Source organism: Mauremys reevesii, linkage group 9, assembly GCF_016161935.1.
Source record: "Mauremys reevesii isolate NIE-2019 linkage group 9, ASM1616193v1, whole genome shotgun sequence".
NCBI classification, from domain to species: Eukaryota; Metazoa; Chordata; order Testudines; family Geoemydidae; genus Mauremys; species Mauremys reevesii.
Window position 1 is genome coordinate 85,246,050 of NC_052631.1, and position 24,552 is coordinate 85,270,601.

General features: G+C 43.2%; 2 protein-coding genes across 7 annotated transcripts in view; both read right to left on the reverse strand.

Moving 5' to 3' along the window:
* LOC120371866 (putative bifunctional UDP-N-acetylglucosamine transferase and deubiquitinase ALG13) overlaps window positions 1-5,917 on the reverse strand; it is a 46,324-nt gene extending 40,407 nt beyond the window's left edge. The window contains exons 1-4 of one of the 2 annotated variants that reach the window (XM_039488238.1): window positions 5,440-5,917; window positions 3,847-3,930; window positions 1,712-1,762; window positions 397-443 (exon numbers count right to left, since the gene is read on the reverse strand). In XM_039488238.1, coding sequence (XP_039344172.1) covers window positions 397-443; window positions 1,712-1,762; window positions 3,847-3,930; window positions 5,440-5,580 — 323 coding nt within the window. In that variant the 5' untranslated portion in view covers window positions 5,581-5,917. Of the gene's footprint in view, window positions 1-396; window positions 444-1,711; window positions 1,763-3,846; window positions 3,931-4,278; window positions 4,296-5,439 lie in introns of those variants that run through there. The other variant, XM_039488239.1, reaches the window with a different exon arrangement.
* A 6,150-nt stretch (window positions 5,918-12,067) lies between these two features.
* LOC120371868 (UDP-N-acetylglucosamine transferase subunit ALG13 homolog) lies at window positions 12,068-23,033 on the reverse strand. Of its 5 annotated transcripts, none has more exons than XR_005584624.1 (5): window positions 22,824-23,033; window positions 22,379-22,541; window positions 20,688-20,822; window positions 18,952-19,084; window positions 12,068-12,472 (listed from the first exon to the last, which is right to left on the reverse strand). XR_005584624.1 is itself a non-coding variant. In XM_039488251.1 (5 exons), exons 1-4 carry the CDS (start codon window positions 22,902-22,904, stop codon window positions 18,973-18,975), a joined length of 495 nt encoding a protein of 164 aa, XP_039344185.1. In that variant the 5' UTR covers window positions 22,905-23,018; the 3' UTR covers window positions 12,068-12,472; window positions 18,952-18,972. The 5 variants fall into 5 exon arrangements, 4 of the variants coding, with proteins under 4 accessions (XP_039344185.1, XP_039344186.1, XP_039344183.1 ...); XM_039488251.1 differs by having other exon boundaries at window positions 20,684-20,822; window positions 22,824-23,018; XM_039488252.1 differs by lacking the exon at window positions 12,068-12,472 and having other exon boundaries at window positions 18,809-19,084.
* Between the last annotated feature and the right edge of the window lie 1,519 nt (window positions 23,034-24,552).

Below are 24,552 nucleotides of genomic sequence, written 5' to 3' on the forward strand. Positions count from 1 at the left end.
CAGTTATGAAAAATGCCAAATAGACATCAGTGCAGACTGAAGCCCTCTGATAATTCACAGAGCCAGTATTGCCTGGGCAGCAGCAATGAAACCTCCAGTAGTCAGGGTTAGCTCAATCTCCATGGACACCAGGTCTTTGCCCTCTTGTGAGACTTAACAATGATGAAAATTCAGTACGTTTCAGGATGTGGGATCCTCTTTACCTGGAACTGGTTTGCAGCCACCCATTCATGTAATAAACATTGAATGGCAGTTACTCCTAAGCCAAGCTGGCATCAAAACTAGATGATCATAATGGTCCCTTCTAGCCTTAAAAATCTATGAATCAAGAGATTCTGGGCCCCACAGCTAGCAGCCTTAGCCATTCACAGCACAATAAAAAGGGAAGAGACTTACTTATAAATTAGTGATAGAGCGCTTATCTCCAATTGGCCAGCACTTTCCTAAGTGTATAAAAATATTTTGATATCATGTTAGCAGGTACAAAAATAAACTGTTCTTCGTCAAATCTGTAATGGAGCTGACCACTGAGCCTGCACTGCAGTACTTGGAACTCTATACTGGCTCTCACTATACCATTACTAGAGCTAGTCAACATTTTTCGTGATTTTTTTTTTTTAAAAAGCATTTTCTGACCAGCTCTAACTACTGGGTAAAATTCTTAGCCCCTATCTTCAAAGCTCTAAAAGTCTCAAACCAAGCTCTATAAAAGGAGTACATCTGAATATACTGCCCTCTGCAATAACTGTTTTATAGGGACCAGGAGAAGAAGGGTCTACGCCTCAATCCTTAAAAGTTAGTGGTAACTGTAAAACCCCTCAGAGACTGCCTTAAAAATATTTAGGTGGGCACTGAAGAAAACCCACCGAGAGAATATATCAATGTGAAGTGATGATATACTCCTCAAATACTTCAGTTCCATCTTTTGCAAAATTTTGATTCCTTCTGCACCTGGAAATTTGTAAAACATGAAGGTTCCTGAAGAGAAGATCACTGACATGGGACAATTAAGTATTCAATTTTTGGCCAATAATCCTGGGCAAAGTTGCAGCTAAGCTCTACTAGCTAGACCTGTAGCAGTCTCAAAATATTTCTTTGATAAAAATACTAAATTTGCTTTAGATACTCTTGTATCCTGCTCATGCTCACTAGTTAAAAATCTTCAAAGAAACCATAAGTTTAAGAAAGAATGCAGGTTTTTTCCCCAAAAATCTAGGGGGAAAAAAAGCAAAATTTGTCAAACATTTGCTATGAATTATGCACCCAGTTTTGTAACAGCCTTTTAAAGGTCCAAGCTGACAGGACCACAGTTTGATTCCCTCAGCTTAAATTACACTGTTGTGGTTTGACAATGCCCCTTTTTTGCCCACAAGCAAGAACCAAGGCCCTGATCCTGCCATCAGATCCAGAGTCCTACTGCACCCACACAGAGTCCTATTGAAATCAACAGGGCTCTGTTCAGGTGCAAGGGTCCACCTATGTGGATCTGACAACAGGACTGAGGTAAAAGTTAGCAGGGAGAACAGAAACAACATTCAAACATGCATCCAGCGAAGTGGGTATTCACCCACGAAAGCTCATGCTACAATACGTCTATTAGTCTATAAGGTGCCACAGGACTCTTTGCTGCTTTTAACATTCAAACCCACATTCCAGCAAACAATCATGATCTTTTTTGGGCTCAGCCTCAGGAATATGAATCTAGCCTTACCTTTGGATCTCCCAGCCGTTCCAGATATTTTTCAAAGGATCCTTCCACATACTTAAAAAGAAGATATAATTGATTTAATCAGCTGCATATCATTACTAAATCTGCTGGAAACATTAAGAATTTGCTCTTTGTATTTAAAGAGTTTAGAGAAAAACTGAAAATTTCTCTCTTATTTGTATTACCGTAGTGCCTAGGAACCAAGTCATGGATCAGGACCACATTGTGCTAAGCGATGTACAAACAACAGATGGTCCCTGCTCCAAGGAGCTTACAATCTAAATACAAGACAGATAGATATAGACAGTTGGGGACGGGAGGACTACAAGGCAACAATGAGACCATATTGGTCAGCATATAAGCAGTGGTCTTAGCACAACAGCCTTCAAATTCATAAGACAAGTAGCCTTCCTGATCATGAATGATTTCTCCCTCTCCCCTACATTTAGGAACAATTGCATATGTATGTGCTTAGTAAAGGAGGTAACTTCTTGCCGAAAAGCTATTTTATCTATACACACTAGATCAAACGGAACCCCTCGCCCCACAAAGTCAGAATTATAGCAGTGTTTCCTCAAACATATTAAGGAAGGATGTGGGAATCTCTTGTATCACATATAAGGTCTGGAAGGTCCAGATATCTCATACACATGCACAACTAGATGTACAATTTGGTTATATCTGGGTCTGATGCTTCGGTCTGAAAATAGTTTAATTTTAACAGTTTGCCCCACCTGCACTGCAGAAGTGACTTTTCAAGCATGTTTGTTTTTAAATTGCAAGGTAACAATTTTAGCTATTATCAAATTTTATATCTACTCCTCTAGTTGAAAAGGGATAGCTTAAGGTTGGGAAAGGTAGATATCCTAAAATACATGAGTGCAAATACTAGCATTGCTCACCCCAGCCCTTCCTCCTCAGGCCAATATGTTAAATGCCACCTTGTTTGCCTTATCCAATAAAAGAGACAGACAGTAAAGATCTTGGATGCTCTGTATGGAAGTTAAAATACCACAGCAATAATTGTGAGTAGTAACTTGTGCAAGTGCCTGTCACCAAAAAAAGTCTCTTATCTCACTATTATGCAATACGTTCTGAGCCAGCTGGATGTCTCCCTCCATCTCAGTGGTAGCTGCATTTAAGTGGGGGGGAGGGGTATGTACACAGTGTACAAAGCACTTAAATATCACTTGATGTGAAAGACTGTATTATAATACTAAAAGAAGCTAGTTTATTGTTTTATCCGCAAAATAGATAGCATTTAGAATAGTTCCCTTAGGATGCAGGGAAAGCCATTTGTGCATTAGAGTTCAAACAGCCAGTAGAGTATTCAGAATGCTCTTCCAGAACCAAGTTGTTTCAAAGCAGTCACAGGACCTGTCTATACTGGTAAGTTTACCTGGATCAGTGGTTGTCAGCAACATTGTACATCAATATTCAGCAGTATTGTAACAAACTTGAGGCTAGGTATATAAAGAGACTGCAGTTGTTGGCAGGGATTGAATTTGTGATCTTCTGAATGAAAACCACAGACCTCTATCACTTCAGTTAAAGTAGAGTCTTCATTAGGTGAAAATAGCAGGCTTCAACAGTTGTTGAAGTCATCCACTGAAAGTGTACAGTGACATTAAAGCACGTATAACACCACGGTTAAAGAGCCATGTAGCATTCCACTGTCCTTAGAGATGGAAGTTTTAATTCAAAATGTATAGTTTCACAGGCAAGAAGTTTCAGTTTCACAAAGATAGCTTATTAATGTCTATACGGTACTGTAATCACAGTTAAGATGCAAGATCAGATGTTTAGAATAAATGTATATTACCTTTTACAAATAAAAATGTTGTGCCATATAAATATATTTCCAAGGGTTAGAAACAAATCTAAAGTTGACTAGAAACTAATGGACAGAGTAATGCAGATGAGGAAGCATTTTACCCTCAACTTCTCATCTTGCTTAGTACTAGTTTAAACTTGTGCTCGGTCAAAACTTAGAAACTAAAAACAAAACAAAGCAAAGCACTGTGTAGGTTTTCAGTGCACAGATCTACGTAAATAATATGTTTATGTATAAACACCCCCACTATCTCCTAAGTGTACACATAAAACTTTGCATATCATAAATACACAAGTCTACTTACAGACTCAAAGTTATGTTGGTTTTCCCTCATAAACGAAACACAAGCCTTCCTGACTTCCATATGATGAATCTGACAAGCAAACAGCTAGAAAATAAACAAAGGTGTTAAAAAGCACTGAAATGAAAAGTTTGCAGCTAATTTTAAGTTGCACTTTACTCTAAGGCTCCCTTTACATATAGTTTTACATCAGTGGTTCTTAACCAGCAGTCCGCCCCCCCCCAAGGGGGCCATGAGCAGGTTTCAGGGGGGTCCTCCAAGCACAGCCAGCATTAGAGTTGCTAGGGCCCAGGGCAGAAAGCTGAAGGCTCACTGCCTGGGGCTGAAGCCAAGGGCCCTGAGCCCCACCACTTGGGGCTGAAGCCAAAGCATGAGCAACTTAGCTTTGCAAGGGCCCTGTGGCATGGGGCTCCAGGCAACTGCCCTGCTTGCTACCTCCTAACGCCGGCCCTGGCTTCTATATGCAGAAAATCAGTTGTTGTGCCACAGGTGGGCCATGAAGTTTTTAATATCCAGGGGGGGGGGGGGGAAGGGAGGGAGAAGGGAAATGGCTCTGAAAGAAAAAGGTTGAGAACCCCTGGTTTACATTACAAGGTGACTATATTATAAGCATGTTACAGACCTGAACAACACATACTATAGGTAATTATAAGCACATCATTAGATGATAGATAGTTGTAATCAACCTTTAGACCCATTGGACTAAGTGTATAGAAAGTGATTAGTCATTTAATAAAACCTTTTATAAGCTACTCATAAATAGAACCTCAATATACAGCATGATCCTTTTTGGCTACTCATCTGTGCCTTATGGTATTTGCCCATACATTTTTGAGTGGAAGAATTTGAAGATGCTAAAGGAAAATAAATGATTGTTAATTAGGTAACCACTGGTAGAATATTAGTCCAAATGAGAGCCTTTAACCCAGCCTTTGGCAGCTGGGATAAAAGGTAAACTAGACCCCAGCCACAGCTCATTTTGCAAAACTAGAACTAACCCACAGTTCTGTAAGGGACAGAGCAGAACTAGAAACTTTTATCCAACTCCTGCTGCTCCAGCTTTGGGAATGGAGAGAAAGATGAAGATTACTTCAAAGCCAAAAATACAACTTTGGCAAATGATGCCTTAGAATCATAGAATATCAGGGTTGGAAGGGACCTCAGGAGGTCATCTAGTCCAACCCCCTGCTCAAAGCAGGACAAATCCCCAGGCAGATTTTTGCCCCAAATCCCTAAATGGCCTCCTCAAGGACTGAGCTCACAAGTCTGGGTTTAACAGGCCAATTCTCAAACCACTGAGCTATCCACCCTCCTCCCCCAAAAGAAAACAAGTGGAACCCCACTTACAAGTTCATCTGGCTCTTTCTAGGAGAGAAGGGATGGGAAAACCAGGGGAAGGGAGAGGTGAAGTTAACCCCCCCAAGGCATAAGTTGTATTTAACTCCAGCTAGTAGAGCTGGGAGGTGGTGGGAAAACCACCACCCAGGTCAGGCCTATGAGGGGAACAAGCCCAGCCCTCGAGGAGCCTTGCGGGGCAGCGCCTGGAACCCCCCACCTTCACCCCCCGGGGGGGGAGGGGAATGAAACTCCTTTTACCTGCTCGGAAATGGCCCGAAAAAGACAAGAGGCGTCTTTGGCTGTGAGCTTGCGGTACAGCCCCAGGCTGGCCAGATACTCATCCATGGTGACCTCGCTGAGGGATTTCTGGCCGAAGTATTTCTTCCAGCCCTTCTGCATCTTCCGAGCGGGGGCGGGTTGGGGCGCAGGGGCAACTCCTACTCCGGGGAGGCGCGAGCCCCCGGGGCCAGCCTGAGGACTAGGCGCAGGCACCAGGCTGGTGGGAGGACAGCTGCATTGTGGCCCCGCGGGCTTTGGAGCCGTGGGGCTCGGGGAAGGAGGAGGGGCTCGCCGGGGAGGCTGCGGGGCAGGCGGCGCTGGGGCGGGGATGCGCTGAGCGGGGAGGGGGAAGCGCAGCGGCGCCGCTGAGCGCAGCAGTCCCCGGGGCGCAGGGGGCTGCGCGTGGCGTCGCTAGCTGGGAGCCCAGCTGCAGCCAATGAGCCCGGGCGGCCCATGCTCCTGCGCCCGTTTTGGGGATCGGCCCTGGTCTCGTGCCTCATATAGCGAAGCGAGCCGGCCCTGGGGGCAGCGGGCCCGGGAATCAGGCGGTGCCTGAAGCCCCCGTGGCGCTTCTCATAGGAGCAAAGAGTCAAAGTTACAGAACAGGCGTCCGGGCCTGGGGGCTGCTCACTCCTCCTCGCCATGCGACTGTGCCACACGTACCATCCTAAGGGATGGACAACAAGCCCAAGTGTTTAAAAACCGAACTAGCCCCCAAGCGCAGGCTTAGAATCCAAAGCTGCACAAAGAATCGCTGTTGATTCTGGGGGGGATGGGCCTGTGTTCCCCTAAACGTGTTTCCTTGTAGCTGGTTCTGCTCCAGGGAGGGACTGTTCTTAGGGTTAACATGCGTGCTGCTTAGCTTACACGTGAAGTATTATTTTATGATATGCCTATAATAGAAGATAATGTAGGACTGCTTTGCATATGTGGTCTAACTTGTCTGTTGGAATGCATTAAAATGTAATAAAGTTTAAATACAGAGAACAACTTTATTTCCTGGGAATTCCACGATTAGTTGCTCTGGTTTGTCTTTCGTAGGTTATATTGCCCTTCCTGTGCCCCTTCAGATTTGGGTGGTTTCTTGGCAGCTGCAAAGGCTGTTCTCCTTTTCAAAAACAGGTGCCTAATACACAGAGCTAGTGACAATTAACCAATGAGGCATCAGAGAGGAGAACATGAAAATTTATCTGTTTTACTAGACTCCTTTAGATGTAGTGTAAGTTAGTAATAAGCACTTGTCTTTCTTGTTTACATTTGTAGGCTGCAATCCATCAAATCCTTGAACTCAGTGGGACTGTTCCCATGTAAAATTACTCATATGCAGGTTCAGGGTCCATGTGTGTATCTGTTTTTGTTTGTTTGCTTGTTTTTCTTAAAATGGATTGTTCTTTGACTAAAAGATCAATAAAATACTGACAACAGATACTGTCTAGTTCTTCATTTGACCCCAGGAAGAGAAGAGATTTCTTGTTAGGCTAAATTCATATTGATTATTTAGAGCTTTTTTTCTGATGTGCCTATATATGACTATAAATAGCATGTGGCAAATTAGGGGTTAAATCCTTCAGTCCCTACTCAGACAAAACTGTTAAGTAGTTTCATAGGGACTCTGTGAACTAGGTATTGCAGGAGTTGGGCCTAAAGTGGTAAATATTAACCAAACAGTGTTTTCCTTTCCAATTTAGGAAGTGAAAATCTTGAGGAAAATGTTTGGGGATTAGAAAAATTCACTGTTGTGCTATTGGACACCAGATAAACTGGTTACAGTGCAGTATTTGAATACAAATTGTTTGATTATGAAGACAGCTGTCATTTGTGTTTTTCAGGTGTTAATAAGGGATGTAATGACATCAAACACCTACATGCAGAACTTAAAAAAAAACTTATTTTAGGCAAAACAGTATTTAAAGGAGTGACATTTAATACCAATTGCACAATTACTTGGTTATTTAGTAGTAGAAACAGAATATTCTATGTGGCTATTGTCAAGGCTTACAACTCTTACAATTGAACCTGCCCCATTTTTTAAGTATCTGCTTGACATTTACAGGACAAAATAATGCAGAGTAGTATTGTGTAATTGATGGGTGGTTTTGCAAATCCCTCTCCCCTACCTTTGGGGGGAAACCCTCTAAAAGCCCTCTTCCTGGCATTTTTGTCATTCTTACTCTCTTTTTCCATGTTCCTGTAAGTGCCTATGGTGAGAGCACTGAAGAGTTCTATTTATTTGCAGAACAAATACTGCAGGGGCAGTGAAGTGCAAGCCCTACACACACTAATAATGTACCTTCACCAGGTGAAAGAACATTAGTGTGCATGCCTATTCTATCCTTGGTCTCCATGTTGATACGACTAATTTGAATGGGGATTTTTAATATGTTCTATGAGGGCCCCTCTTCCTGTTATGGACTAAAAACTCCTTTGCAATAGGTATATTGCAAAGCCTGTCTGAGAAGACATCTGAGGAGGAGTGAGATTAATTTGAAGAGAAAGGGTAGAGTAGGAACTTTAATAGTTTTGCTGACTGATGGCTGTTATGGGCTAATTTTGCCAGCTGCTCCACAGAGGCATCCTCCAACTTGCAGGATGGAACTTTGATTTGGTTATTTTCTTTGTAATTATTTTTGGATGGTGCTTTTAATTGTTGTTAAGGTCACCAAGAGCCTGGATGGGCATGCTTTTATTTGCCGGTTTTGTTTTTCTTTAAATTAAAGTAAATAACCCTCTTTGAAACTTTTGTTTACTATTGATTTGGGCTGGATTTGAACTGGCAAACTAAATGGCAAACTGGCAAACTAAATGCACTTCCAGATCCCCCCAAATGTAGAGGCCTCTGATGGTTTAGTAGAAAACAGTACAAAAAGATTACCAGAATACTACAATGAGAAAGCAAACCAGTCCTTTTGCCTAAAAAATGAAAAACATTAATTAGTACTGTAAAAACTTATCAAAGACTGTTCCTTAACTAAAAATGATGAAAATGCCATGACCTGGACATGAAAATACTAGTGCTTAGAAATGACTAGAGTGTCTGATCAATAGAAGAGAAATGGCGACTTGTACAGAGATTCATATAATAGGAAATCAGAAGGTTACAAGTCTTTAGATGATCCAGGATGAAATATGAATAGTGTCCCAGCAGTTGAAGACCTGAACAATTTTTGGGGAGTAGGTACTAAAAACAATGTAAAGCACATAACTTCATTTTTTAATAAAGTGTTAATGAATTATCTCAAATCTTTTCCGTCTCCATCCCAACCTAAAGCTCAGGTCAGAGCAAGGAGGAGAATATGAGATACAGTATATTAGAATGATATACAAACAGTATTTTTCTTTTTTGTGACATTTGAACAATTAAGTAGTAAGTAGAGCTGGTCTGAGTTTTCCAACTAAATATTTTTCACTGGAAAATGCTAATTTGTCAAAACTGAAACTGTGGGAAAGGGTTGGCTTTGACAAATTTCCCAAATTGAATTTTTTAAAAAAAAATGGTTTGAAATTGTCAAAAGGTTCTGCTTCAACATTTTCTAAACAAAAAGTTTCATTTTTGGTTTGAAACAACTTCTTTGTTTTGAAAATTTCTGTTCATTTATAATCTCCAAAAAGAAAGGTTAAAAAGGTTGAAATAAAAAGTTTTGGAATTATCAAAAGGAAACATTTCATTTTACCTAATCCAAAAAACCCCAATTCAGGTTCAGTTCAGAAAAATATGAGATTTATAATTGGTCACAATTTATGACAGGATAAATTTCAAAATCTTTAAAACTTTCATGGGATGAGAAAACCATTTCCCACCTAGCTCTAGTAATAAGATAGCCTACTTCACATGTCCACCCCTACTGGCTGTCCACAGTGACTGTACAGTCTATTCATTTCTAACTCAGGTTTTCACTGCAGTTAAAGCCTCAAATTAGCCTAACTCAAATGAGAGCAGCCACACTGTGAAATAACATTCAGACTGTAGTGATTGAATTGCCAGCTGAGTTGTGTTCACTTGAGCTCCATTGACTGGCCAGCCAAATCAAGTTAAAAGAACTACCATGCTTGAGCTGATAGTTTTTGTGTGTGGATGGGATTTGATCCGAGGGCAACACTCAAGTTATAACTCAGGTTAACTCTGCAGTGAAGCCAAGTCCTTGGACTAGAGGCAGCCTGTTCTAGTTCAAGTGATAGCTTCTTTTAGTGCTGGGTTTGATCACATCTAACAATGTTGGTGTCTGTGGATATGAGACCAAGAGTGTAACAAAACTTGTTTAGCCCTGGTTAAAATAATTTTAAAATATAGCTTATTTTAAATTAAACTTGTTTTTTTAAACAAAGTCCTGTTTTCTCTCCATAGATATTAAATAACCAATTACACTTCTTGAAGTAGCAGTGATTTTTCCCGGTGTGCTTGGACTAAAATTTCCATCCTCAGCTGTTGTGCACTGTGCGGTATACTAGTTGGTTACCACACTCCCACCTTAGAGGATGCTGCATTTCACTGGTGCTTTGTGTATATGTGTGCATATGTATACATTATCCTGAGACTCTAAAAACAATGTTTTATTTATTTGATATGGGTGTACTTTCTGTTCTCAGTTTGGTGGAATTATTGGCACTTTTATATTTCAACCTGCATGAACTCTGACACGGACTTGCAGCTGTATAAATACATCAAACCTGGAGTCTAGAAAACATTTAGGCTATGTCTGGAGTAGAAAAACAGGAGTTTAAGGGTATGTCTACGCTATAAAATTTGGTTGATTTTATAGAAGTCGATCTTTAGAAAGCGATTTTACACAGTCCATTGTGTATGTCCCCACTAAGCGCATTAAGTCGGCAGAGTGCGTCCTCAATACTATGGCTAGCATCGACTCACGGAGCTGGGCACTGTGGGTAGCTATCCAACAGTCCCTGCAATCTCCGCCGCCCATTGGAATTCTGGATTAAGCTCCCAATGCCTGATGGGGCAAAAATATTGTTGAGGGTGGTTTTGGGTACATGTCGTCAAGTCTCCCCTTCCTCCCTCCCTCCGTGAAAGCAACGGCATACAATCATTTTGCGCCTTTTTTCCTGGGTTACCCGAGCAGATGCCATAGCAGGGCAAGCATGGAGCCCATTCAGCTCACCGCTGCTGTTGTGAGCAAACACCTTGCACATTATCCTGCAGTAGGTGCAGAACCTGGCTAGGAGCCGCCAGCACGAGGATGATTGTGAGGAGGGCATGGACACAGACGTTCCTGAAAGCATGGGATGTGGCAATTAGGACATCATGGTGGCAGTGGAGCAGATTGATACAGTGGAACGCCAGTTCTGGGCCCGGCAAACAAGCACAGGCTGGTGGGATTGCATAGTGTTGCAGGTATGGGATGATTCCCAGTGGCTGTGAAACTTTCACATGCGTAAGGCCACTTTCCTGGAACTTTGTGAGTTGTTTTCCCCCACCCTGATATGCAGGAATACCAAGATGAGAGCTTCCCTGACAGTTGAGAAGTGAGTGGCGATAGCCCTCTAGAAGCTTGCAATGCCTGACTGCTACCAGTCAGTCAGGAATCAATTTGGAGTGGGCAAATCTACTGTCGGGGTTGCTGTGATCCAAGTAGCCAAGGCAATCAGTAACCTGCTAGCAAGGGTAGTGACTTTGGGAAATGTGCATGTCATAGTGGATGGCTTTGCTGCAATGGGGTTCCCTAACTGTGGTGGGGCGATAGATGGAACACATATCCCCATCTTGGCACCAGACCTCCTTGCCAACCAGTACATAAACCGAAAGGGGTACTTCTCAATGGTGCTGCAAGCACTGGCGGATCACAAGGGATGTTTCACCGACATCAACGTGGGATGGCTGGGAAAGGTGCATGATGCTCAGACCTTTAGGAAATCCGGGCTGTTTGAACAGCTGCAAGAAGGGACTTACTTCCCAGACCAGAAAATTACTGTTGGGGATGTTGAAATGCCAATAGTTATCCTTGGAGACCCAGCCTATCCCTTGTTCCCATGGCGCATGAAGCTATACATAGGCAGCCTGGACAGTAGTAAGGAGCAGTTGAATTATAGACTGAGCAAGTGCAGAACGGTGGTAGAATGTGCCTTCGGACGTTTAAAGGCTCGCTGGCACTGTTTACTGACTAGGTTAGACCTCAGTGCAACCAATATTCCCATTGTTATTGCTGCTTGCTGTGTGCTCCATAATATCTGTGAGAGTAAGGGGGGAGACATTTAAGGCGGGGTGGTAGGTTAAGGCAAGTCGCCTGGTGGACAGTTTTGAGCACCCAGACACCAGGGCGATTAGAAGAGCACAGTTTGGCGCGCTGCACATCAGAGAGGCTTTGAAAACCAGTTTCATGACTGGCCAGACTATGGAGTGATAGTTGTGTGTGTTTCTCCTTGGCGCCCCCTTTGTTGATTTTAATTCCCTGTAAGCCAGCCACCCTCTCCCCTTCGATCACAGCTGGCAAAGAAAATACAGTCACTATTGCTTTGAAACCATGCATTCTTTCTTTATTAAAAGTGAGATAACTGACAAGGTAGCCCGGGTGGGGTGGGGCGGAGGGAAGGACAAGGCCACATTGCTTACTGTAGCCACACTACAAATCAAAACTGTGTGAATGACAGCCTTCTGTTGCTTGGGCCATCCTCTGGAGTGGAGTGGCTGAGTGCCTGGAGCCTCCCCCGACCCCATGTTCTTGGGCGTCTGGGTGAGGATATGGAACTTGGGGAGGAGGGCAGGTGGTTATATAGTGGATGCAGTGAAGGTCTGTGCTCGTTGCCTTTCCTGCAGCTCCCCCAGACACCTGAGCATGTCCGTTTGCTCCCCCATTAGCCTCAGCATCGCCTCCTGCCTCTTCTCATCGTGCTCACTGTATGCTTTCCTGGCCTCTGTCACTGTATGCCTCCACGCATTCAGCTGTGCCCTATCAGTGCAGGAGGACTGCATGCGCTTGGAAAACACGTCATCGTGAGTGCGTTTTTATCACCTTCTAATCTGCGATAACCTCTGGGATGGAGATGATAGAGACATTTGCACCTGCGGGGGGATAAAAAGTGAGAGTAAAATTTAAGAAGATACATTTCTGAGAACAAAAGGGAGACTCTTTCACAGTGAATCAAGCAATTCACAGCAGACAGCACATGTGCGTTAGGTACAAGATCGCATTTTGCCTTTTGTATTGCGTGCCTGCTGGTATGGTGACACACCACACATGGCTGGGCAACAGAATTCGGTTTCCAGGTAGCCATGGTAGCCAAAGGGTACGTGGGGTTGGCTTCTTCTGCCTTCATAACATGTAGGAATGGTTTGAAACTGCAGCACCCTCCTTTCCCATAGCAAGCAATGCCGGTTGGGTTTGCCATTTAAAAGGAGGGGCTGTGGGTTTTGGGTGGATGTGCAGCACACCCGTCACCTCCACCCCACCCCATGGCTATTCTCTGGGATGATCCCTTTTAGCCAAGGGCAAACAGCCCAGCATGAATGGGGTCCTTTTACTGTTCCCTTACAAAAATTCCCCTATTTCAACCAGGTGACCATGAATGATATCGCTCTCCTGAGGCTAACACAGAAAGATAAAAACCAATGTTGCTTGAATGCGACCAAAACCCAGGATCATTCGCTGCCCTACTTTGTGCTGCAATGATTCCAGACTACTTGCTACTGGCTTGGCGTGGTAAAGTGTCCTACGTGGAGGACAAAATAAGGCAGCCTTCCCCAGAACCTTCTGCAAAGGCTTTCAGAGTACCTCCAGGAGAGCTTCATGGAGATGTCCCTGGAGGATTCCCACTCCATCCCCAGACACGTTAACAGACTTTTCCAGTAGCTGTACTGGCTGCGAATGCATCCCAAGTCTTCAGGGCAAATCAAACATTAAACACAATCGCTTTTAAACTCTGTGGTGTAGTTACAAATGTGCATTCACCAGAGGTGCCTTCTCCAGCTTCAGGGTCTGGGAAAGCCATTGGGAGAGTATTGTCTCCAGGGTGATGAAAAGGTCCTGGCTGCCAGGGAGAACGAATTCTCCACTTGCCTGCTGCGCATCCTCCTCCCTGTTGCGTGAGACTCCCCCCTTGCAGGTGTCCATGGACAGTGGTGGGGTAGTGGTAGGGTCCCCCCCTAGAATGCCATGCAGCTGATCATAGAAGTGGTATGTATGGGGATCTGACCTGGAGTGATCGTTTGTCTCCTTTGTCTTTTGGTAGGCTTCCCTGAGCTCCTTAACTTTCACACGGCACTGCTGTGTGTCCCTGTTGCAGCCTCTCTCCACCATGCCCTGTGTAATTTTGGCATATATATTAGCATTTCTTCTTTTTGATCAGTGTTTAGCCTGCACAGATTATTTTTCCCATATAGCAATCAGATCCAGTATCTCCCATTTGGTCCATGCTGGAGCTTGTTTGCGATTCCGGGACTGCATGGTCACCTGTGCTGCTGAGCTTGCTATGCTGACCAAAGAGGAAATGAAATTCAAAATTTCCCGGGGGTTTTTCTGTGTGCCTGGCTAGTGCATCGGAGTTGAAAGTGCTGTTCAGAGTCGTCACATTGGAGCACTCTGGGATAGCTCCCGGAGACCAATACCATCGAATTGCATCTGCACTACCCCAACTTCGACCCAGCAAGGTCAATTTTAGCGCTACTCCCCTCGCCGGGGAGAAATATAGCAGTCGATTTTAAGAGTCCTTTAGGTCAACGGAACAGGGATGGTTGTGTAGATGCATTGCTTATAAAATCGACCTAACGTGGCTAAATTCGACCTAACCTCATAGTGCAGACCAGGGCTAGGATTGACCATGACCACCTAACACATGTAAGCAGACCTTGCCCTGTCTATACTAGGTGAAAAGTCATGTTTTATATTGTGCTTTTTAAAACGTGTTTGCTAATATTGTTTAAAACACAACCTATTCACCTATCCTGGACAGGTCTACAATATTGTAAGAACCTCCGATTGAACAGTCTGTATTTTCCAAAATTCTGCCAAACAAAAGTGTATTTAACCAAGAATAAGTTCGGTTTGTTGTGTGAATGTTTAATACCCACACCACAAACATAATACATACAAACTAGGGCTATCAGTTAATCAGTTAACTCACATGATTAACTCAAAAAATTGATCACGATTAAAAAAATTAATCACACTTATAGCAACAGAATACCAAATGAAATGATTAAATATTTTTGGATGTTTTTCTACATTTTCAATATTGATTTCACTTACAACACAGAATACAAAGTGCACAGTGTTCACTTTACATTATTTTTATTACAAATATTTGCACTGTAAAAATGATAAACAAAAGAAAAAGTATTTTTCAGTTTACCTTATACAAGTACTGAAAGGCAATCTCTTTATCGTGAAAGTATAATTTATAAATTCAGATTTTTTTTGGTTACATAACTGCACTCAAAAACAAAACAGTGTAAAACTTTAGAGCCTACTAGTCCACTCAGTCCTACTTCTTATTCTGCCAATGGCTAAGACAAACAAGTTTGTTTACATTGATGGGAGATACTGCTGCCTGCTTCTTATTTACAATGTCACCTGAAAGTGAGAACAGGCATTCGCATTGCACTTTTGTAGCCGGGGTTGCAAGGTATTTACATGCCAGATATGTTAAACATTTGTATGCCCCTTCATGCTTCGGCCACCATTCCAGAGGACATGCTTCCATGCTGATGGTTCTCGTTAAAAAAATAATGTGTCAATTAAATTTGTGACTGTAATCCTGGGGGGGAGAATTGTGTGTCTCCTGCTCTGTTTTACCTGCACTCTGCATATATACTATGTTATAGCAGTCTTGGATGATGACGCAGCACATGTAAGTTTTAAGAACACTTTCACAGCAGATTTGACAAAATGCAAAGAAGGTACCGATGTGAGATTTCTAAAAATAGTTAGAGCACTCAACCTAAGATTTAAGAATCTGAAGTGCCATCCAAAATCTGAGAGGATGAGGTGTGGAGCATGCTTTTAGAAGTCTTAAAAGAGCAACACTCTGATGCAGAAGCTACAGAACCAAACCACCAAAAAAGAAAATCAACCTTCTGCTAGTGGCATCTGACTCGGATGATGAAAATGAACATGCGTCAGTCCGCACTGCTTTGGATCGTTATCAAGCAGAACCCATCATCAGTATGGACGCATGTCCCCTGGAATGGTGGTTGAAGCATGAAGGGACATATGAATCTTTGGTGCATCTGGCAAATAAATAACTTGCGGTGCCAACTACAACAGTGCCACGCAAATGCCTGTTCTCACTTTCAGGTGACATTGAAAACAAGCAGCAGGCAGCATTATCTCCTGCAAATTGCAACCAACCTTATTTGTCTGAGTGATTGGCTGACCAAGAAGTAGGACTGGGTGGACTAGTAGGCTCTAAAGTTTTACATTTTTTTATTTTTGAATTCAGGTTTTTTGGTACATAATTCTACATTTGTAAGTTCAACTTTCATGATAAAGAGATTGCACTACAGTACTTATATGAAGTGAACTGAAAAATACAAATGTTTGCAATGTAAAAAAATTTCAAAAAATATAAAGTGAGCACTGCACACTTTGTATTCTGTATTGTAATTTAAATTAATGTATTTGAAAATGTAGTAAACATCCAAAAATATTTAAAATAAATGGTATTTTATTAACAATGCGATCAATCGCGATTTTTTTAATTGCTTGACAGCCCTAATACAAACCATACTTTACTGTAAATTTTTGTGAATAAATACATCAGATTCCTTGCCTTGCTTTTTTGATGTTATGACGTAAAAAAACTAGTTGTTGACATAAAGATGTCAGCGGAAGGCACATAATTGAAATGAAGAATTCTGAAATCTGTTGCAGACAGTGTGTTCATACTTTTTTTTAGGAAATTATTAAGTTTAGCCAATTTTCCTCTTTTCAGCTCTTTAATACTCCGAACAAAGCTTCTGTTCTGCTCTGTCCCTTTCACATATATGTTGCATGTCCAAAAATCTCACAGCTAAATTTGGGGAAAAATATCAAAACAAATTATAAACGTTTAGGAGGAGGGACTGTCTTTTTATTACATATGTATGCTGTCTAGCTCAATAGGTTTCAATTGTTTGTGTTCACATATACTGTGATATTTGGAACTGCATCATTGTCAGCTTTCACATACAAACACATTTAAAGAACATTTAGAGGAAGAGCACATTAATTTAGGCTTAGGTTGGCTTGTATCCTACTTACAGTGATCAGAACCACACTAAAACGTGGTTGTTGATATGGGTGTAACTAGTAGGGTACCAGTCAGTGTGGACAGGGATTTTTTTCTCCTGAAAATTGTGCTAGTGAATTTGGTCAAAGACTAAGGCCTGGTCTACACTGGGGGGGTGGGGTGGGGGGTGTTGAACTAAGGTACGCAAGTTCAGCTACGCGAATAGCGTAGCTGAACTCGAACTACCTTAGTTCGAAGTACTCACCCGTCCAGACGCCGCGGGATCGAAGTCCGCGGCTCCCCCGTCGACTCTGCCACCGCCGTTTGCGGTGGTGGAGTTCCGGAGTCGACGGGAGCGCGTTCAGAGTTCGATATATCGCGTCTAGATTAGACGCGATATATCGAACTCCGAGAAGTCGAACGCTAGCTGCCGACCCGGACGGTAAGTATAGACGTACCCTAACTTTTTAGCAGTGTACCACTGCATCTGACAGTTAGTATAAAACAAAACCCAACCACACCACAGTGATCTGGGAGAAGTGGTTAGAACTTTGATAACAGCTATGTATCAACATAAGTGTAACTAGTACAGGTCTGTTCCGTGTGGACCAGGCTATATTACGAAAGAAGCTGCTGTGGTGGAGGACCTGGTTTCACATTAATTCCCAATATGGTTAAAACACTATTTGGCCTTATAGATGGGATCAGATGATCCTGTTAGTACCTGACAGAGATTGGGGCTTTATCAAACTGTAGAATGGATTTAGTAATAGTTTTATTCACTTCACTACAACCAAAAGCTTGTTCTAAAAACAGCTTCTTTGATTGGTTTAGGACTGCATCTTCCTCTCCAGTTTTGTTCACTTCCGTAGGCTCCAAAACTGATCTACAAAGATCTTAATTATGTCATCTGACTTAAGCATTCAAGGTCAGCATCTGTATTAGAGTATTCATGTAAATCAGCCAAGGACATACGTCTCACCAAGTTCAGCTAAAAAGTCCTCCAAGATAAGAGTGTGATTTCCTTGATGTCAGCTGCAAAACTAACTTTTCAGTTACAACTAACAAAGTTGTTACCTCCAGCCTGGTACTATGCAACATAAACACCATCCAAAACACCAAGATCTTTTGTGAACTTTCTCACATTTTCTGTGCCACCATCAGCATGCATGAAGATTTTATGCACCATGATCTTTCTATAATGGAGCTTTAAATTGTGAATGACCCCTTCAATCATAGTCTGGTGTAAAGAAATTGTACCGGGCAGCAGAAAGTTCAGTTTCACATTTGTGGGCTCAACAATTGAGAATCACTGCAATTTTCCTTTTCTTTCCCCGCTCATCTCTTTGAGAATGTTCATAAGCTATTCAGTGAATCTGATGACAATCATTCATGCATTCCTATTTGCTTTATAGATCGTAGACAGGGAGGGGACACCAGGAAAACAATATGGCATTTTCCTTTTTTCAATCACAAGAATTTTCATTTTATCTTTCCCAGTTTGGCTTGCACACACAAGAACAGTGACTCTTTCCTTTGCTATTTTGCTGCTAATTATGACTTTTTAAAGACCAGAATTTCCTCTGGGATTGCTGTAAAGTAAATCAGCCATAAATGTCCTCCAAAGAGAATTTGGCCAAGATTGAGGGTAGGACATCTGTTGTCCAGTGCTTGAGTTCAGATACCGGTATCTCTCTCACCATGGCTCCATTTAAATGCAATGTTAGTTCATGCTTTCTGCCAGGAAAGCCACCTATGGGCTGGTTCAAAATTTTCAAGTCCCATTTCTGTTGCAATGTTTTGTGTTTTCCTGATCAGTAACTCGCCTGTAATTGATGTGTTCTGATGATGTGAATGAACAACCCAGCACAGAAGTGCCTCCTCTACTCCCTTCTTTTTCCCCACCCACTGCCATTTTTTATTGTAGTTTGAACCACTGTGCTACTCGTTTAGGATTTCTCTTTAAGATCTTACACGCAGTTGAGACTGAAAATTGCAAGGAAACAACTTTTTGTCTGTTAGCTGGATTTGCCATCTGGACCTTGTCTGCAAGAGTCAAGTTGTTGGTCTTTAGTTTCTGGCTCTCCTTGGCTCTTGCTAGATAAGTCCTTTAGATAGGGTTGTCCAACAAAAAATAACTCTATACCTCTACTGACACTGTGTTACTTGAAGCATGATGCCAATAGATGTTAAATTGGCATTAAATGGGAATATATTTAATGTCAGTTGAAATTGAACAGGCATATTTATGTTCAGTTGATACAAAAAGTGTTGGTTCGAATAAGTGGCTTTTCCTATTAAGGAAGTGACATTAGAAGAATTTGATCACATACTAACATTTTCATTTTTCTGGATTAATTATTCAAATCCAATAACTCTGTCCAAGAATGCAGCAAACTTTTCTGGCTGTCCAGGAGAAAAGGGTTTCAGTGTTGACAAATCGATTGACTTCAATGACTCCAAAAGGGTGCTATAAAAACAAAACAAACAAAGGCAACATGAACGATTAAATACTTCACATGGGGGTATTTTGTCTTTCACTATTTTTCTAATCCTGCCTTAAAGCATGCATGCACACGAGTCCCTCAGCTCAGGATCTATTTTACTTATCCATTTAAAATAAATGCAGGACAATGATTAGCAAAACTGTATGACTCTCATGTGTGAAAGTCTGAGCAATTTAAAGTGGCAGTCTACTTTACAGAACACCAACACCAAAATAAAAGTAATGTAAATGAAAATCCAGGATTATATCTGGAATGCAGGGTCTTGGTTACCAAGTACTTGTAATTTAACTTTCATATGTCTAGGAAATGCTGAACAGTTATTGTGATTTTTTTCCCTGTATGGTAGTTTAAATAAATTACCAAGATAAATGAAACTGGTGTGATTATATTGCATTGACAAATAAAATATGCAGAATTTTGGATTTTTTTGTTGCAGAATTCTCCCAGGAGTTTTTCCTTTCAAAGTGGAGCCAGATTCAGAGTGGGTTACATGCTGTTGAAGGTCAAAAGCCACCATACACTCCCCTTTTTGTCTGCCCTTCAGATCCCTTCTCAAAATTCTTCTTCCACTAAACATTTTCACTTAGTTATTTATGTCTCATGATAGTAGTCTTAATTTTACCAAAACATAAGAAATTACCATAACCCAAAGTTATCCAATCTGTATCCTGTTTTTACCTTCCTAAGACCTCCTGACTACAGACAGCAATATGGAGTCTTGACGAGGTATTAGAATTAAGTTGACAACAGGAGCAATCAGTGTGCAAGACAAGAGAGCTTGTGTCAGATCTAAATGGTTATTCAACAACTCTCCCTCTGGGTAGAATAGTGGCTGATCAACCCAAACTTCTGATGTTGTTTTAAGGCTGTATTCAACATGAAGACCTAAATAAGTTCAAACAGAAGCTTCTGAAGAGCCAGGGCCTTTTATTAAATTTACCTTACATGGTATGTTACTTAGAGCTATTGGCCAGTGCTGCTTTCTACCAACTTCAGAGGTTTGACTTTCTTTGGGGATATTTTTTTTCTGAACAGTGTGAATAACTACAACTCAAACTCCTTCACTTTAGCTCTGTTTAGAGTGTTTGTCATTTAATCGGAATCAGTAGTGACCTAAAAAATGATAACCTTGGAACCAGATTTTCAATGGTTTGGTGAAAGTAGCACCAAGCGTAACTCTAGTAGTAATCTACCCTGGCAAAAATACATAGCAGTGGTAGACTAGCTCTGGAGGGAGCTATGCCCAATCTAGTCACTGTCTGTTTGAGGAGGAGTTATTGATTTTTGCCTCTGATGTACAGTTGCAGAGAAGAGATTCCTCCCACCCCCCAATAAATCTATGTGTTGTATGTGATACTGTAAAAGAAAACTGTGAAAATTATGCCTAGCACAATGGGGTCCTGGCCTATGACTAGGGCTCCTATGCACTACCTTAATACTACTAATAATAATACTCGTTCAGTCAGGATGGCTGCTGTCAATTTCTTCTAAGGGAACAAAATGAGAACAATTGGCTAGACCCTTAGAAGGAGGCACAAATGATATGAAAATATGTGCCATACCTACAAGTGCAATAGAAGAGGTGTCCATCTCTGTATAGTTGCCTGGCTAATTCTAGCTGATGATTGTTCATCAGCTTTTCATTTACAACCACCAAGAGTGGTTTCCCTTTTTCCAGAGTCTCCAAACAAGTGCCTGCACCTACAGAAGAAATCAATAACATGAACAGTATTTGCACACATGCATCCAAGTTTCACCGTACACACTTGCAGTAAAAAACAATTAACCCTGAAATATTTACTCAGGCCATACTCCCATTATGCTGTATGATTCCACTGACATTTGGTTTGAATGGGAGTTTTAACTAAAATTTTACAAAATTTAAACTGGGAGACTGTCACTGATCCCTAGAATTGGTGTTGTGCCTCTAGCTTTGCTAAACTCTCTAGGAGGAACACCTTCAGCATGCCAGTCCCTCAAGGTGTCTCACTCTTCCTGCACAGGGTAGGCCTTGTGGCCTCACCGCCTCCTTAGACTCGACCTCTGGGGCTCCAGCACTCCCGTTTCACACTGCAAGCTCTGTTCAGAGAGTCCAACTGAGCTAGACTCCTGGTGGGGACTTGTCCAGTCTTCGGGAATTAATGCACCTCACCAAGTATTTGCAGACATACTACAACTGAATTGTCAAAACATTAGGGTTTATTAGTCAACTGGAACAAAGCATAGGGCATTTTTAGGTCAGCATAGAGAACTGAAGGTTAAAACATGGCATACACCAGGGGTCGGCTTCAGAAGCAGTGTGCCGAGTCTTCATTTATTCACTCTAATTTAAGATTTTGCGTGCCAGTAATACATTTTAACGTTTTAGAAGGTCTCTTTGTATAAGTCTATAATATATAACTAAACTATTGTTGTATGTAAAGTAAATAAGGTTTTTAAAATGTTTAAGAAGCTTCATTTAAAATTAAATTAAAATACAGAGTCCCCCAGACCGGTGGCCAGGACCTGGGCAGTGTGAGTGCCGCTGAAAGTCAGCATGAGTGCCGCCTTTGGCACGCGTGCCATAGGTTGCCTACCCCTGGCCTACACCATTCTGGTTAACTCAGAGTCCAGCCAAGCTGTAGTGACGCTCAAGGTTCAAGCTCTCTCTCATTCTGACCTCCTTAGTCAGTTCCCAGGTAAGAGATGTCTCCTTTCAGCCATCAATTCTTATCCCCCACACCTCACAGCTTTCCCATCCTCTGTCCTTGAGCTGGTATGTTGCTGAGCTACCCTGCAGAGGTGGGGAAATCTCTCTCCTTCTGAGTCACTGGCTGCTGGTTGTCACCATCCTGGTGACTGGATTTGCCACAATCGTCTCGAATTCTCCATTGACATGGGGTCAGGCTCTGCCAGTCCTTTTCCAATGCCCCATTGAAGCTCAGATATTCATACCAATGCCCGTTAGCCTGCCCTGGGAGCAAATGGTCCTTTCCCACCCATTGGGTAACAGTGCAGCTTATAGGGCAAACCAAGGCACCCACCGGTGTCATGAAACTAGTACAGACAATCCCCGCTTCATCACAGGGACAGAGGTACAAGCTCTAAGCCTTGTCAGTGGCCCCTCGGGCTATGCCAGTTTTCCCGACCCCCGCCTAGAGCAAACCCAGCACTCCGGCTCGCCAGGGCTGCCCTGCTCGGGCCCAGAGCAGGCGGCCGCTCCGCAGCGGAGAGCGGAGCTCACCCCCCTGCCCCCGGGCACCCCGAAGCCGCGTTACCCGCGTGGCTGATCACTAGATCCGCGTTCTCAAGGTCCTCGGCCAGCGACTCCTTGAACCGGAACACGTCCAGTGTAAACGCCGCCGTGCGGAACGGGGCCGGGGCCGCCGCCGCTCTGCCGACCTGCAGCACGAGTCTGCCGTAGCCGAGGCTCCGCAAGACCTACAGCGAGACGGGGGGGAGGTTACATCGCCCCGGGGACGAGGCGGGCCGGGCCGGGCCGGGGGCCAGCACCGCTTCCCTCCTCGCGCGCACGAGTCCCGCGCCGAGCCGGGCCGGGCCGGGCCGGGCCGGGTGAGGGGAACGTACCCGCAGCGCGGGAGCCAGCCCCGGGGCCCAGCATCCGCCCCCCGCGGCCAGGGGAGAGGCGGGAAGCCGGGAGCCGCGGCAGGCCCCGGCTCGCACTAGGCCCCGCCGCCTGCGGGACGGGCGCCTCGGCCTCACCTGGAGAGTCTCCGGGGCGGTCACCGCGGCGATCAGCTCCTCAAAGCTGGTCGTGCCCACGGTGACAAAGGCCGATTTCATGGCCGGCTGCTTCGCCTGAGCCGGGCCGGGGGCGGCCAAGCGGCGTCTCTCCCGGAAAGCCGGGCTGCGAGCGGCCGCGAGGGGGCGCCCTCGGTTCAGCAAAGCCGGGCCTGACCCGAGCAAGGGACCTGCAGGCGGCGAGTCCCACACCGGGCCAGCCCCGAGCCAGCTCCCCCAGCCAGGGGCCAGTGTCACCCCGGTGACCCCCCGTCCCTCACACACGTTACCCACAAACAGACGCACCCACATGGCCCCCAGGGTAACCCCTGCCCAGCACGTGTAAACCCTGAAATAAATGTAACCAAAGCAATACTCAGCCTGCCCTCAGAGCCCGCTGTTCCCTTCCTGCTATTGGGTGGTGTTTTTACCCAGCAATGGGGAGATTAGCTGGGTATGCTTTTCCCAAGAGGCAGGAGCTGGGCTGGGGACTGGAGAAGGGACAAGGAGATTGCATACAATGATCTAAGTTTACCCCTAGTTTGCTATTTTAATTTTTGTTAATTATTTTTATCACAAGAGTTCCTGACCAACTGTGGCATCTAGACGTACTCTACATAGCTTAGATCAGTGGTTCTTAACCTGAGGTGCACGCACCCCCTGGGGGTGCAAGATGCCCTTTCTGGGAGTGTGAGACATGCCAGCTTTTTTTAGAAGGCAAATCATCAAAAACACAAATTAAGCACAGGCACGTAAGTACAACTACTTTGTTTCATCAAACCTATGTATTTATTAACATACATTTTTTAATGATTACTGTAATATGCAAACAAAAAATATATCTAGGTTTAAAGAACTGACCTGCTTCAATGATTTTTGATAAGGGGTGCAAGAACGTATTTTGAGAACCAAAGGGGTGCAGATTGCAGTAAAGGTTAAGAACCACTGGCTTAGATAAAGAGCAGATATTTCTTCTGTGCCATGCTCCCATGCCCTCAATATCAATGAAACAAAGCACCCTGGAAAGACCAGAAATGGGGAATACCCAATGATTCCCAAACAAAGCTGTGGTTAGTGAAGACCTGGGCAAAGACTTATCTCTTCCTATGTGCTTTAAGGGCCCAACTACACTCTTATACATGGTTTTTACATTTACACAGGTAACCCTTAATTTTCAAAGATTTTAGCAAAATCCAAAAATTTCACAAAATCAGTGTTTCTGATTAATTTCACTGTGCAGAAATGGGAGACAGAAACAAAGTCCAGACAACTCAAATTTGGATAATTAGCCTTCAGCTAATCGTGGTTTATTTGTAGGTGTTACTGCAGCACCTACTGCTGTGACGTCTGGCATAAATAACTGTAAAACCTACTCCTTTGACAGGGTTAAAACACAGTTCATTTTTGCAACTTTTGTTATCCCTGCAGAGTTAACTCAGGCTCTTACTCAACTGTTGCCCATAATCTCACCCTCAAGTCCCCCTCCCCTCATCCATTCAAAACCCTCTGACCTGCATTTAGTGATGCTTTAAACCCAGTTTTTTTTTGTTTGTTTTTTTACTCAAATAAATCACATCTTTAATTATCTTCAAAGAAGCCAAGGGCAACCATTGAACTCCATGTACTACTTAGCTGGGTGTAAGAGCTCAGGTGCCACTTTTACTGGGGCTGATAACCCTCCCAGTTTTATAGTGCAGAACTAGGCTAAATC

Bases quoted from the DNA above. Each gene is read 5' to 3' on its own strand.
- LOC120371868 (XM_039488251.1), bottom strand. From the start codon at position 22,904: ATGAAATCGGCCTTTGTCACCGTGGGCACGACCAGCTTTGAGGAGCTG. The intron at 22,542-22,823 runs GTGAGGCCGAGG...GTCTCGCTGTAG, and splicing joins CCGCCCCGGAGACTCTCCAG to GTCTTGCGGAGCCTCGGCTA. The intron at 20,823-22,378 runs GTAACGCGGCTT...TTTCTTCTGTAG, and splicing joins TCTAGTGATCAGCCACGCGG to GTGCAGGCACTTGTTTGGAG.